At 35.7% G+C, this 13,027-nt stretch overlaps 2 protein-coding genes across 4 annotated transcripts; both read left to right on the plus strand.

The window, feature by feature from the left end:
* Positions 1–2,271: 2,271 nt before the first annotated feature.
* Positions 2,272–6,745, plus strand: LOC132304458 (calmodulin-2-like). Of its 3 annotated transcripts, none has more exons than XM_059802139.1 (3): positions 2,272–2,565; positions 3,797–4,169; positions 6,511–6,745. In XM_059802139.1, exons 1-3 carry the CDS (start codon positions 2,499–2,501, stop codon positions 6,611–6,613), a joined length of 543 nt encoding a protein of 180 aa, XP_059658122.1. In that variant the 5' UTR covers positions 2,272–2,498; the 3' UTR covers positions 6,614–6,745. The 3 variants fall into 3 exon arrangements, with proteins under 3 accessions (XP_059658122.1, XP_059658120.1, XP_059658121.1); XM_059802137.1 differs by lacking the exon at positions 2,272–2,565 and adding an exon at positions 2,968–3,446; XM_059802138.1 differs by lacking the exon at positions 2,272–2,565 and adding an exon at positions 3,478–3,654.
* A 1,926-nt stretch (positions 6,746–8,671) lies between these two features.
* LOC132304461 (uncharacterized protein At2g34160-like) lies at positions 8,672–12,443 on the plus strand. Its single transcript, XM_059802143.1, has 5 exons — positions 8,672–8,940; positions 9,717–9,765; positions 10,457–10,519; positions 10,612–10,676; positions 12,093–12,443. Exons 1-5 carry the CDS (start codon positions 8,824–8,826, stop codon positions 12,186–12,188), a joined length of 390 nt encoding a protein of 129 aa, XP_059658126.1. The 5' UTR covers positions 8,672–8,823; the 3' UTR covers positions 12,189–12,443.
* Positions 12,444–13,027: the final 584 nt, after the last annotated feature.

Here is a 13,027-nt window from a genome sequence, read left to right on the forward strand (position 1 = left end):
GGACTCACTCTCAGTTATGTCTTTGTCAAACCAAAAAAAAAAGAGGGTTAATTCCACCTACACCCCCTAACGTTTGCCTATATTCCACTTACACCCCCTCTACGTTTCATAATTCCACCTACACCCCGAGTCAATAACCACCGTCTAATTTTCTAACAGAAATGCGTGATTTTACTTTTTGCCCATGAATTATATATTAAAATTTATAACTTAAATGAAAAGACTTAAATGCCCTCTATTTCTCTTTCCTTACACACAATACATGATGTAAATACCGGTGACCAAGTCGGACGGTGGAGATCGCTTCACCTTTGTAACTTGTCGAAGATTGCTTCACCTAAGTCAGATGGCAATCCTAAGTTCTGTAAAGTTTAATTCAGTCCGGCGAAGCTCGCAACGGAGGACAGCGGCTGTGATAAGAACCCGTGGCGGCCATGGTTGCACCTCGTCGATCCGAGAACCGGTGATGGCAAGGCAACACGACAAGAATCTCAGACAACGACGACTCCTTCTGTGACGCTAACTTTTGTCGTAACTCCACCGTCCTTTTCAACCAAACCCAGTTCAATCCGGCAAGCAGCGATTCAGTCATACCGACCTTGAATCCCGATGTTGTTGACGGCGGTAGACGGTGAAAACAGATCTAACATCCCATTGTTGTCGACGGTGATGGTCTTCCAGTTCTTGATATCGGCGGCGAGGTGTGTCACCATCAGGTACAGAAGCGTCCGACGAAAGTCGTGGGGGGCAAGCCCTCGGTAGAGATCCGTTATCCAAAACGCCAAAGGTCTAGAGTTTGGATCGGGAAGTAAAGTGATTCTGAACTTTCCTCTTGAGGCCGGAAAGTCATATGACACGGCGGTGTAGTGGGATGGACGACGTGAAGTTTATTGGGATCGCCGACGGTGATGAAGTGCGACGGAAAGTCGTACGTCTAAGGTTCACTTTATTTAGGGATTTGTTTCGAATTTCCAGCCTGTAAAGCCCGAAAAACTGATTAAGATCAACACAAGAAGCTCAAATCAAGGTTAATTTTCCTTCATCTTTAGCGTTTCCCACATTCAATTGGTTCAGTTATAATGTAATTTGATATTTTAGTTTTTCAATTTCCTCTTTTAATACCTTCTCTAAAAACCATGTATTTAGGATTGATTTGCTTATAATTTTGGGTCTCTATTGACTGATCGATGTGTATGCTTAGCTTCGCCAAAAAAAAAATCTAAATGATGCGTGTTCATACTTTTTGTTGTTGTATCAATCAAATTATTTGGAACAAAAAAAATTAGCAAATTTGATTGAAAAATTAATGGGTTTTGCCACTATCTCAAAAAACCACTGCCACTGCCTTTCTCAACCTCCTCCTACGACCTAACAACGTGCTTCAATATGGCGACGCTACAATCGTCCTCAATCCACCTCGGTGAAACCTAGTTCAAGACGGCTATGGACTCGCCGAACATTTCATTCCCGTCGAACAGTCCCGCCACCAGCAGAAGAATCAAAGATGGGTGTAGGCAGTAATGGTAATTTTGTAAATTTGCATTAGTCAATGAGGTTAAAAATGTCATTTTAAGTATTGGAAGGGCAAAATTAACCTTGTGCCGATTTGTTCATGCTAACACCGTCAGTTGATTAACGGCAGGGGGTAATTTGTTACATAAATCAAAACCTCAAGGGAGGTAAGTGGAATTATGAAACGTAAAGGGAGTGTAAGTGTAATATAGACAAACGTAGAGGGGGTGTAAGTGGAATTATGAAACGTCAGGGGGTGTAGGTGAAATCATGCAAGTAAACGTACATATTCAATAAATTAATATGTGCAAAAATAAAAAAAAATAAAAAAAAAATAGATTGACATGACCGTGAATTTCCATATTTTTAATGATGTGTGATTTTGTTCATTTGAACGAGCCTGAGTCAACTCGAACGAGTTCTGATTCATGTAATTATTGATGTTTATCTCCAATAGTGGCTGAGTCTGAAAATCTCAATAATCCTCTCTTTGAAAAATTCAAAAAAAAATCAACTCGTGAAATTCGATTCGATTCGTCCAAAATATTCGGACCGAATTATAACCATAATTCATGTTGGGCACAATTCGAGCTGACCCAATCCAATCTGATTTCAAGTTGAGATTGAGTTAGGATTGGACTGGTTTGGGCCTAGTTACAATAAATCTTTAACTAGTCTTATTCTTCATTTTGGAAAATATTTACTTCCAAAATTAGAAAAACATTTCCGAAACATATTGATCGATACTGTTTGTTTTCTTTATTTCCCTCCCCATTTTGTCGGGGTTTAAGCGTCTCTCTGGTGAGCTCCGTCCTCGTCCATGGAGCTTCTCAATCCCACAACCACAAGCAGCTCACGAATTTTCTTTGGGGTTTCAATTTTTACTCCCAACGTTCGTATCACAAGATTGGGGAAACAAATTCTTCATTCCCAACTCCAAATTCCCTCTTCTTCTCCCATATTCAACATCTTTGTCCCTCCCTACAATGACAAATTTCTGTATTTCAGGCCGATTCACGAGTTGCAGAAAAAAGGCTCACTGGACAACAACAGGTGCGTCACAATTCAGTAATTTAATTTATTACCCTAGTTCTTATTTTCAATCCCAGTTCATAGTTTTGTCCAGAGTTTTCAATATAACTCTGATAATGACCGTGTAAAGCAGAGTAATTTTTTTAGTTCTAATTATGGGGTTTTTGCTGAAAATTGGGCAATTGCGTTTGGTCCTATATTTACTAATTTTCAAGATTCAGATGGTAATTATGTCAAAAGGGCTGAGGATGAAATCTTGAGAAGAAGTGGAATTGATCCTTTTTTGTATAACCTGAGTGAATTTGAGGCTTGATAATTAGGAACAACTTCAGAATAGAATTCTGAGAGCAAATACATCAGATGATAAATTTGGCCTTACATGAATTTTGTAACACTCCTCAGCCTACAGAATCTATGGATTTCAATAATAAAGTTGAGGAAATCAGAGCAATGGCAAGGAGTGCACGTGAGATCGAGCCTTCTCCAAGAGATAACAGTACAGATGATCAAACAGTAGCTGTCCGTTGAAAATGATGTGGTCAAATAGCATGGAGAAGGGGTTGTGAGTTCTCTGAATGGCATTTCTCATGGAAATTCAGGCCAAGCAAGGGGTCTTGATAGAAGCTAGCTCAGTGATGATATCAAACATTTTTTAAAAATAAGATGGAGCCTAAATAATTATGTGGTGAGCTTCATAATTATTAAATATGTCTTCTCCATCAAACTAATAGAGCCTGAGAATAAATTTTACTCCATGCACCAAAAAGAAGAAAAAAAAAAAGGAGAAAAAAGAAGAGGAAAGCAGAGAAATGGAGAGGGAATAATTGATGGAAAAGGTGAAGTAAGTAAAGAATTTTCGCCTTTGGGAATGGGACTGCATCCGATACCCAACCTTGGCTTTGGTAAGCTCCCTCTATAAACATCCCTCCCCCCTTTATTTTTCTCTGACAGAACACAGGGTTTTCCTTTCTCTCTCAACACATTTTGTTTGATTCCTCCCCCCTCTCTCTCTCCCTTTCATTCTGAGTGAAAGAATGGCAAATCAGCTAACAAACACTCAGATCAAAGAATTCAGTGAGGCTTTCAGCCTCTTTGACAAGGACGGAGATGGTTGGATATATGTTACTTAATTTGTACCATCTATTCATTTTCATCCATTCCCCTATGCACCTACCAATTTAATTATATATATTACGATGAAATGGTTAATGCTTGTATTTTAATATTTAATTTGATCATTGCATATATGCAGGTTGGATCACTACCAATGAGATTGGTACAGTGATGAGGGCATTGGGAGGAAACCCAACAGAGGCAGAGCTCAAGGATATGATCAACGAGGTTGATGCAGATGGCAGTGGGACTATTGATCGCCAAGAATTCCTTGACCTAATGGCTCGGAGGTTGAAGGCAGACCCTAAAACTGAAGGCGACCTCAGGGAAGCTTTCCGGGTTTTTGACAAGGATGAGAGTGGCTTCATAACTGCAGATGAACTCCGCCATGTTATGACAAGTCTTGGTGAGAAGCTGACAGATGAGGAAGTTAATGAGATGATTGATGAAGCTGATGGCGATGGTGATAAACAGATCAGCTATGAGGAGTTCTTCAAAGTCATGTTGGCCAAGTAAGGACCAATAAATTCAAGAAAATAAAAACTTGAACAAATTAGTTTTAAAAACAAAAGAAAAATAAAAAAACTTGGTTCCCAGTAGCTGATCAGTGGTTTGCATGTTTTTTTTTTTTTTTGCATTGTTTGATTTATAGTGCTGCAGTTAGCTTGGTTTGCTTGTTTCTCTGTTTCTTGTGTTTAGTAGTTTGAGTGGTTTAATTTTATCGTTTTTCGTATGCTATATTCCTACATTTGATATTAGGAAGCAAAACAATTTGGAAAATTTGTTGTTTTTGTGCGCTTATGGATGACTAATTTTGTTAATTTTCTAAACTTACATATGTCTCTTCTCCTTTATATATATATATATATATATGTATATAAATTTATTTTCATGGTTTTTGTTGAACCATTGCATTTGTAGGCTTTGTTATTGGTTCTGCAATTCTTAAGGGTCATTTGTTGTGCCTCTGTTGCATGCTGTAGGCTTTGGGTTGTTGGAGTTTGTTCCTTCCTCTTGCACATATTTTTGTTCATAAATTCAATACTAATCTTACCTTCCCGGGAAAGGAAAAAAATAAAGAAGAAGAAAACATTGCATTTGTTGTTTGTATTAAAAAAAAAAAATAGTAATTGAAATTAAACTATATTAGAGAAAATTTTGGTCTTGTAAATTTGAGGAAGAAAAAATATTTTTAAAGTGAAACATTAATATTCAAGGACTAAACAATGTTTAAAACAAATAACCAATAATAATATGATAACCTATGAGACCTACATGAATATGTTTATTGATTATTGTTGTTTTGCATTAGTTAGTAAGGCATGTTTAGTATGTGAGGAATCAGGCAATCGTCTTGATAAGACTTTCACATGGTTTTCTTTTGCTGTTGGGATGTGAATATGTTAGCGTATGCGCTAGGTTTTGTGTTGATGATCGAATCCAAAAATCTAGAGTTGTTCTTATTCTATATATATATATTATATAGCTTTTTCTTATTGTGTTGATCAACTATATTATATGGCAGACCATTGGTAACTGCCTAAGTGGCACAATGACAGCTGACAATATATATAGGCCTGTATGTTTTGGCATCTGGTTCTTCTTTTAGAAAGAGACTGAATTTAAAATTTTGAAGAAAAAAAATGGTTATAGGTCCTTAAACAACTTCCATGCAACTACTGTATGCTATGGCGTGGGTCCCATCTTTCGATTACTGATTCAAAAAAATTGAAAAAAAAAACAAAAAAGACTTGTACTCTTAACAAATCATGAACTTCTATTTATTTTTAATATTGTTTTTCATTTGGGAGATATGCCCTCAATAGTTGCTTGATAGTTGATGCAACTCATTTGAATTGTACCTTTTATTTTCTTGAATGAATTGTCTAGCTTTTTGCTGGTGGAAAAAAATAAAAAATGACTTGGTTACGCTACAACTGTTAAGACACCAACACTGGACCCCTGTGACAACTAGCATATTTGACTGCTTTTTGGGATGCCTCTGCTTGTTCCAGTGTTATTCTTTTATATTATAACTGTTCTCTTAGTGAAATATTATTCCACCCTTCTTGTTGCTCTGATAAATATTTACTCCGTATTATTTTCTATTTTCAATATATATTTATATATTACTTGCATGAGCAGTAACAGTACTATTCATACAACATAGAGATAGTTTTTTTTTTTTTTTTTTTTTTTTTCTGTTGTTTTTGTCTTCTGCTACATTACATTGGACTTGGAAGCATGAATGGATGTCTTGAACTAAATTCCTTCAATTCCAATTTCAAGGCTACCAAATACCAGCATAGCTTAAGTATATATATAATTTTTTGTATACCATCGATTGTGATAAAGTGTAGCTAATTAAGGGTGTGGAGTTAGTTCATGTAATTGTGTGACTTCAGTTGCATATATGCATTTGCTGCTTGTCATTATATGCGCACTGTGTGTATTTTTGTTGCGAGCATATTTTATTAAAAGCACATAGTTTCGGAGGTATTATTGGCTTGAGGCTAATCTCTATGTCATTGGCTTAATTAGTGTCATCATAAGCAAAAAAATTAACCCTTAACAGTTTATTTTTTTGACCTGCTAAATTTTTAGTAAATTAGGTGATTATTTGCTAACATTTAGCATTAAGGTTATCTGAAATTTGTTTATAGTTAGTTTTGTGCAATTAACCCATATATATATATATATTATGATTTTGAGAATGATAATATTAGATTCTCTTCAATCTAGCTCGACTAATTTTATTTATTTATTTTTAATTTGTGTTTTATTTTGAATTGTAGAGAATAATAAGATGGGAGATAATTTACATTGTACTAATTCATTTTTTAATTATTGTAGAAGGCAAAGGAAGATTGCTCAAGAGAATGGACATGGTAGCAAGAATGGCAAGGACAAAAAACGGCGTTGGAGAGAGCTGCGCCAGTTATGTTTGATCCTTTAATCTGTTTGTCCGGTGTCACATTTCATATATTGACCCTATTTATATGGGCATGTAAAATAAATATAATAATAAATATTTCAGTCTACCCTTTGCACTTGGATGATGATAATAATAATAATGAAAATTTGGAGATGTCTTTTTAATGACAATTTTATAACATAATATAGTGGTTTCTAGTACCGTGTCATTATTTTATTTTTATTTTTATTTTTCTTGACTCACATCCACAGTGTATGTTGTCCCTAACTCATATTTGAGGATGCACATTAGGAGTTAATAAGAAAAAGGGAATAATGCATTAGTTTCTTGGTTTTGCATTTAGTTGGGATCAAAATATAGAGTAGATGTTATTTCTTCACACACACACATAATTTAAGCAGATAAATTAATGGTATGTATTGTTGGATGCATACACCAAACTGAATGGATATCGAAAGAAATCATCCTAATTTAAAGAAAGAAATTTTTGACGTGTATATAACAATTCCTAATATATATATAGTACATTTAATACATGGAAATCATCCACAAATTAAACTATGACATAAAAAAATATTGAAATATGTTTACATGAATAATCTAGTACTATATGTATAGCTTAATTTTGTCCGAGTTTGACAAAAGCAAACCACAATTCAGACTCAACTCAAAACGACCATACTTGCAACACCATGTCTTTTTGAAGCCTATTTCTCGACACAACCGAGTTCCAACCCGAGACCAATGAGTACGACGAGTTGACTTTGCCCACGTCTCTCTTGGGCATGTCCCACCTCTTGATTGTCACGTAACATTGCTCCTCACCAGACGGTTCAATTAGAGGCAACCGTATTCCGGCAACTTTCCATTGCATTCAGATTCAACGAATTTGGAGTTGAGAAAATGCTTCTCTTCTGGTGTGAGGAACTCATGATTCTTGATGAGACTGAATGGCAACAATAAACGTGCCTACCCTGAGTCCATGTCGGTTTTGGTAAGCCTCTTCTGTGCCACAAACATTGGCTCGGAACCCTCGAGTTGTTGAATTCGATTCTTGAAATTTATGGCAAATCCGAAGGCACTTGTGAGTAGTCATGATCAGGAGGAAGCAATTCCATCTTCTTCACTACTGCCTTCCTCTTCTTCATTTCCTGCACTGCTACTTCTTCTTCTTCTTCTTCTTCTTGTGGTTGATGACCACAATGATGATGATTATCAAAACAACATTGATGGTAGGTTCTTAAACATTCACCTTCCTCAAGTATGTTATATATATCATATTGTATATGACCCAAACATTCACGGAAATCCCTTTTGCATCTTGGTATCACAATTTTGTTGTTTTGATCAAGATTTCGAATTGCTTTCAACAAGACTTCCGCCGCCATCAAATCACCAAAAAGAGGGTATGCAGCATTTTCCTTCAACATATTCACCTTCAATTTTAACTTCATGGTAGGAACATCATGTGTATTAACGGAATCACCATTTTTAGAGAGAACTTTAATATATATGGAGAAAGTGAGAGAATGGAATGAATGATTATGACTAATTGTGATCAAAGTAGTACATATATATAGAAGAAATAGAGTTTGTGATAGACTTTCTTGTTAAGCAATTAACCAAATCCTATATAAAATCTAATTTTCATATATGGTTGTCTTACTTGTTAACAAACAAATTCATCCTATTTCAAATCTAATAATGTGTAATTAAGGAACGTAAGGATAAATTGTATAAAGATTAATAGATATGTGGGCATTCCTTGTGAGGAAAACACTTAAAATATTTACAATCGACTAACCTAGCTTGTTCGTCAAGTACGAAAACTAACAAGTGATAGTATATTTCTCTCAGTTCTAAAAGTGATAAAATTACTAAAGAAAAAAATTATCTTAAATATAGTCACTCTATTTTTTTTTTTTTTTTTTGGGTTTAATCCAAGCCCTAAACACATTTTAAAATAATAATAATACTGGAAAAAAAAAAAAAAGGGTGAAAGAGAGTGTTGTTTTAGGAGAAAGGCCCAACACCGGAACCGGCTAGAAAGCCCAATAAAAGTTAATGATAATCCACAGGAGATGCCGTCGTTTAAGGTGCCTCATCAGAAGAACCCTACAGCCCCCAAGGGCTTCTCCGTCCAAAACTCTGTAGAGAGAGAAATTTTTTAGAGAGAGAGAGAGAGATTGGATTATAGTTTGGTTTGGGTTTGATTTGATAGATAGAAGAAAATGGAAGGGATAACAGAGGCAGTGAACAACTTGAACATCTCTGATACTCACAAGAGAAATCGCATCCAGGTCTCCAACACCAAAAAACCTCTCTTCTTCTATGTCAATCTCGCCAAGGTATTTCTATATATATATATATGTATATATTCCTCTTTCTCAATATATATAGGTATACACAAAAATGTCAGTGCATATGTGTATTTATATGCACCTGTTTAGGTTTTGTCTAAATTAATCATACGATAGTGTACTTTTTAATTGTGACAGATGAATCGTCTGTTTGTTTGCTGAGAAAATGTAGTACAAGATTGAAAATGAGGTTTCGATTTTAAGCCTTCTGCAGTTGTTTATTGGAAGGAAATAGTGACCTATATAGTGACCCCCTTCTCATTGCAGCCGAAAAATGAGAACTTTGACATTCACAAATTTTTAGTTCGTTCATTTTACTGAGGCTCTGTTTGTTTCAAATAAAATTGTTTATTATAATTGGGTGCTAAAGATGTAGTTGAGGGAATAGAAATGGATGAGAAAATATTGTTGCTTCAGTTACACACTGAATTTCGTGGAACTGTTGGAAAATCTCGGAGTTGAGGGCTTTATATATATATATATATTTTTTTTTTTTCTTTTTCTTTTTTGAGGAATGCCCACACCCCCAATCCAATGTACTCACACGCCCACTATTGCCCCATTGGGGAATTGAACCCCCAGCCTCCCATACCACTAGGCTAGGCCTTTAGTGGTAGTTGAGGCATGTTAACTTGTGGGTTTTGAACCACCATGTCTCTGTGATATGTATACAGTATACTTGACACAATGCATAATTAGTTATCTGTATGTATGTGCCGGTGGTATCTTTTAAAGTCATTCTTTGGTTGATAATTTCTTTGCAGAGGTACATGCAGCAATACAATGAGGTGGAACTATCTGCTCTTGGAATGGGTAATTCATTTAAGCTCCTCTTTTGCAATACTTTTTTCTAAGATTTAGTATAGACTAAAATTTCTTTTCATTGATCATATTTTTGTTGTTATCATTGTCATCATCATGGTTTTGTTCAAAGTGTATGTCACTATGTGGGTAAGCATTATAAATTATTTAAATTTGATTGGTTATCTATGCAATTGATCTATTAGTGTGCTGGAAAACGGAGATTCTCAACTGGTGTTTTGAGAGTGTTTGGAGCTCTTTTGTAGCTGCTTATGTTCCTTCCCTTGGTTGCCCTTGTGTTTTCTATGTGCTAAATGCAGTTAGATTGGTAGAATTGTGCGTAATTTGGTCATTTTATTAACTTTCTTCACCCCACGCCTTCCTTTTCCAGCACACACATGCATAGAAAACTCTTACTTATTAAATCCCCAACTGTCGGTTGGGAATAGAATCAAAACAACCTATTCATTGGCATAATATGTGATGGTTAAATTGTTCTTTGAGGAGATCATATATTTACATTGGGCGCCTTTGATGAAAAATCGGTTATTTTAGTAACTGTTATTTTGTATCCTTAAGTTTTTTATAATTTGAATGTTTTGCAGTCCACTTTCACCTATGGCATTGCTTAAAATCATAAAAATGTAAGGTTTTCTATGGTTTCCCAATGGATTAACATTTTCTGCAACGTGATTGTCTACAGCTATTGCCACAGTGGTAACTGTTGCCGAAATTTTGAAGAACAATGGATTTGCTGTCGAAAAAAGTGAATTTCTACTCCTTAGACTATTTTACCTCTCCACTTCAAAGCTTTATTTTGATCTTGGAATTGACTTTTATAATATTGATCATGTGCAGAGATCAGGACATTGACTGTTGACGTGAGGAACGAACCAGAAGGGCGACCTTTACCAAAAGCAAAGGTAATTTAGCAATATACGTTAGATTTAATCAGTTTCGCAATGGTACCAGTAAGTAGACTGCCATATGTAGAAGGTTACCAAATAGGATTCATCCAGCTGGTGCTTGTCCTCAGTAATATCCTGCTTCATTTTGGAAATTCATTGGCATTTTTAGTTGGAAAAAGTGTAAAATTTGAGGATTCTGGCCTATGAATAAATTTGGAGACACGAACTAAGTAAATTACCAGGTGAAGAAAATAAAATAAAAAATTGGAAACTGAGCATGAATCTTTTGTTTTAAAAAGACAAGGAGGTATCATCTGGTGGTTCCTACTTAGTGGGTCCATGAAATACATTATGCGCATGAAGTGTCAGACACCTGTTGAAGGAGTGTCTGTGAAATACGACACGGATATGGCTCTTTCGCAGAAGTGTCCGTGCTTCCTAGCTGCTCTCCTACTTGAACCGGGGTCCTTGTGCTTGCAGCCTGAACTTTTACCTTTGCAATAACCAATGGCCCTTCTTTTTTTTTTTTCAAGTGTTCAAAAGAAATTTGGGATGGTAAGATGCTTTCAGCAATTTAATTTCAATCCCAAGTAGTGGATTAAGGCTTGCGAGTTGAGCTATTTAGTTTTACTTTGTTAAGCAGTATGTACATGGGTGCTCAACGTCATTGCATGGTGCAAGGATGAATATTGTTTGTCCAAACGTGGGAACTTGGGTTTGAATTTCGAAAGACAGCTACTGTTTACAAATATTCTCAAAGGTTTGGTGTACTTAGTCCATCCCTCAGTCTCCTCATTGGGCCATTAAAAGGGCCAACACCATGTCATGTCACTAATTTTATTTCTTACTGTTTTAATCACAAGTGATATTTGGCCTTTATCCACTAATATTGATCTGTGTTATGTATGTTCTCCAAACATGCTTGATGGTTTGTCCCATTTGTTTGACTTGTGAGGATATAGGTGCTACACCTTATTTATTTTAATTTGTCTATTCTCTTTCACTGGTAATTTTCCACTAGTGATTCTTTGGCAAGGCCAATCTAGTATAAAATCGGTATTTAGGGGGAAAAAATTTAGATGGACCTCTGAGGGGGAGTTTTAGTGGGCAGGTGTTCCCTGTGTAGACTATAGATACTTCCCACCACTAGGTGATGTTTTAAAAGACCATTACGTTTGGTTCGATGTGAAGTTGTGGTTTTAAGAGTTGAGCAGTTCATTATGGTTTTTGTTTGGGTGTACTCTATCAGCTTTAGGCTTGGGTTGATCACTCACTAAGTTGACACCATGGACTCAGATTAGCTTTGATCAATTGTTGCTAGCTGCAAACCCTAATTGAATACACTTATGTTTTCTGTTCTACAAGAAAAAAAGGGGTTCTTCTGCAACCTTACATGTACTGTGGTGTTTTTTTTTTTTTTTTTTTTGGTAGATTGAAATATTGCTGGGGAAGACACAGAACTTTGATGAGTTGATGGCTGCTGAGGCAGAGGCAAGAGAATATGGAGACAGCGAGCAGCAGAGCTGAGTCCAGATGTTCCTGAAATCTGGTCTGTTCGTGATTTCTCATCTGTTGAGTTCCTTTTATGAATCTATTATAGTCGGACATAAGACACCCCTTCCTTGAAAAAGGGAAAACACGAGGCATTACTAATGGTCATTTTTGTATTGGCATTAAGTAGAATATTATACCAATGGTTATGATTTCTTTTAAAGAATTCTGTAGAGAAAACAAATGCTCCTTGTCATTCAAATTTCATTTTTTAAAGGTCTTTTTCTGTCCCATGCGTGATTCTTTACGCTTTATCCAATTTATTGAGCCTATTGCCATCTTCGGCTCATGTTCGTTGGTGTGCAGCACTTCTTCCATGTTTGTGTGGAAATCTGAAACGAAGGGACATGCTGCTTTTTCCTGAATGTATTTTGCGCTTTTGAGAAATCTGAAACGAAGGGACATGCTGCTTTTTCCTGAATGTATTTTGCACTTTTGACAGTTCCAAATATTTCATTTTAACAATGACAATAAAAAAGAAAGGGCAAATTGTCCTGTTTCATGTCAAGGGAGGTTATGGTGAAAATATAAATGAGCTGTATTATCTATTTGTAAATTTTATACTGCTCCCCTTCACTTAAATGATAAACTATACACCTATTGAATAACTAATTTGGGCTATCATTATTATCTTATATTTATTTTTTCATGACCTTCTATTTCTCTCTGAAACTACCTCTATTTTGAGACAACCCTCAGATTACCTGCTTACTAATCACAGACCGATGTTACCTAAAATAGAAAATCCATTTAATTCATTCACCTAAACCCACAAAGCCCATTTCACCAAATTCTTCAAACCCTCATTTTGCGAA

Source organism: Cornus florida, unplaced genomic scaffold (genome assembly GCF_030987335.1).
Source record: "Cornus florida cultivar Cherokee Brave unplaced genomic scaffold, ASM3098733v1 CherokeeBrave_3.0.0_Hap2_Chr04, whole genome shotgun sequence".
NCBI lineage: Eukaryota > Viridiplantae > Streptophyta > Magnoliopsida > Cornales > Cornaceae > Cornus > Cornus florida.

What these genes read in the sequence shown, in the direction of transcription:
- LOC132304458 (XM_059802137.1), top strand. Translation starts at nt 3,299, where the DNA reads ATGCACCAAAAAGAAGAAAAAAAAAAAGGAGAAAAAAGAAGAGGAAAG. An exon ending in GATACCCAACCTTGGCTTTG is followed by an intron (nt 3,447 to 3,796) that starts GTAAGCTCCCTC and finishes GCATATATGCAG; the next exon opens with GTTGGATCACTACCAATGAG. An exon ending in TTCAAAGTCATGTTGGCCAA is followed by an intron (nt 4,170 to 6,510) that starts GTAAGGACCAAT and finishes TAATTATTGTAG; the next exon opens with AAGGCAAAGGAAGATTGCTC.
- LOC132304461 (XM_059802143.1), top strand. Translation starts at nt 8,824, where the DNA reads ATGGAAGGGATAACAGAGGCAGTGAACAACTTGAACATCTCTGATACT. An exon ending in TCTATGTCAATCTCGCCAAG is followed by an intron (nt 8,941 to 9,716) that starts GTATTTCTATAT and finishes ATTTCTTTGCAG; the next exon opens with AGGTACATGCAGCAATACAA. An exon ending in GACCTTTACCAAAAGCAAAG is followed by an intron (nt 10,677 to 12,092) that starts GTAATTTAGCAA and finishes TTTTTTTGGTAG; the next exon opens with ATTGAAATATTGCTGGGGAA.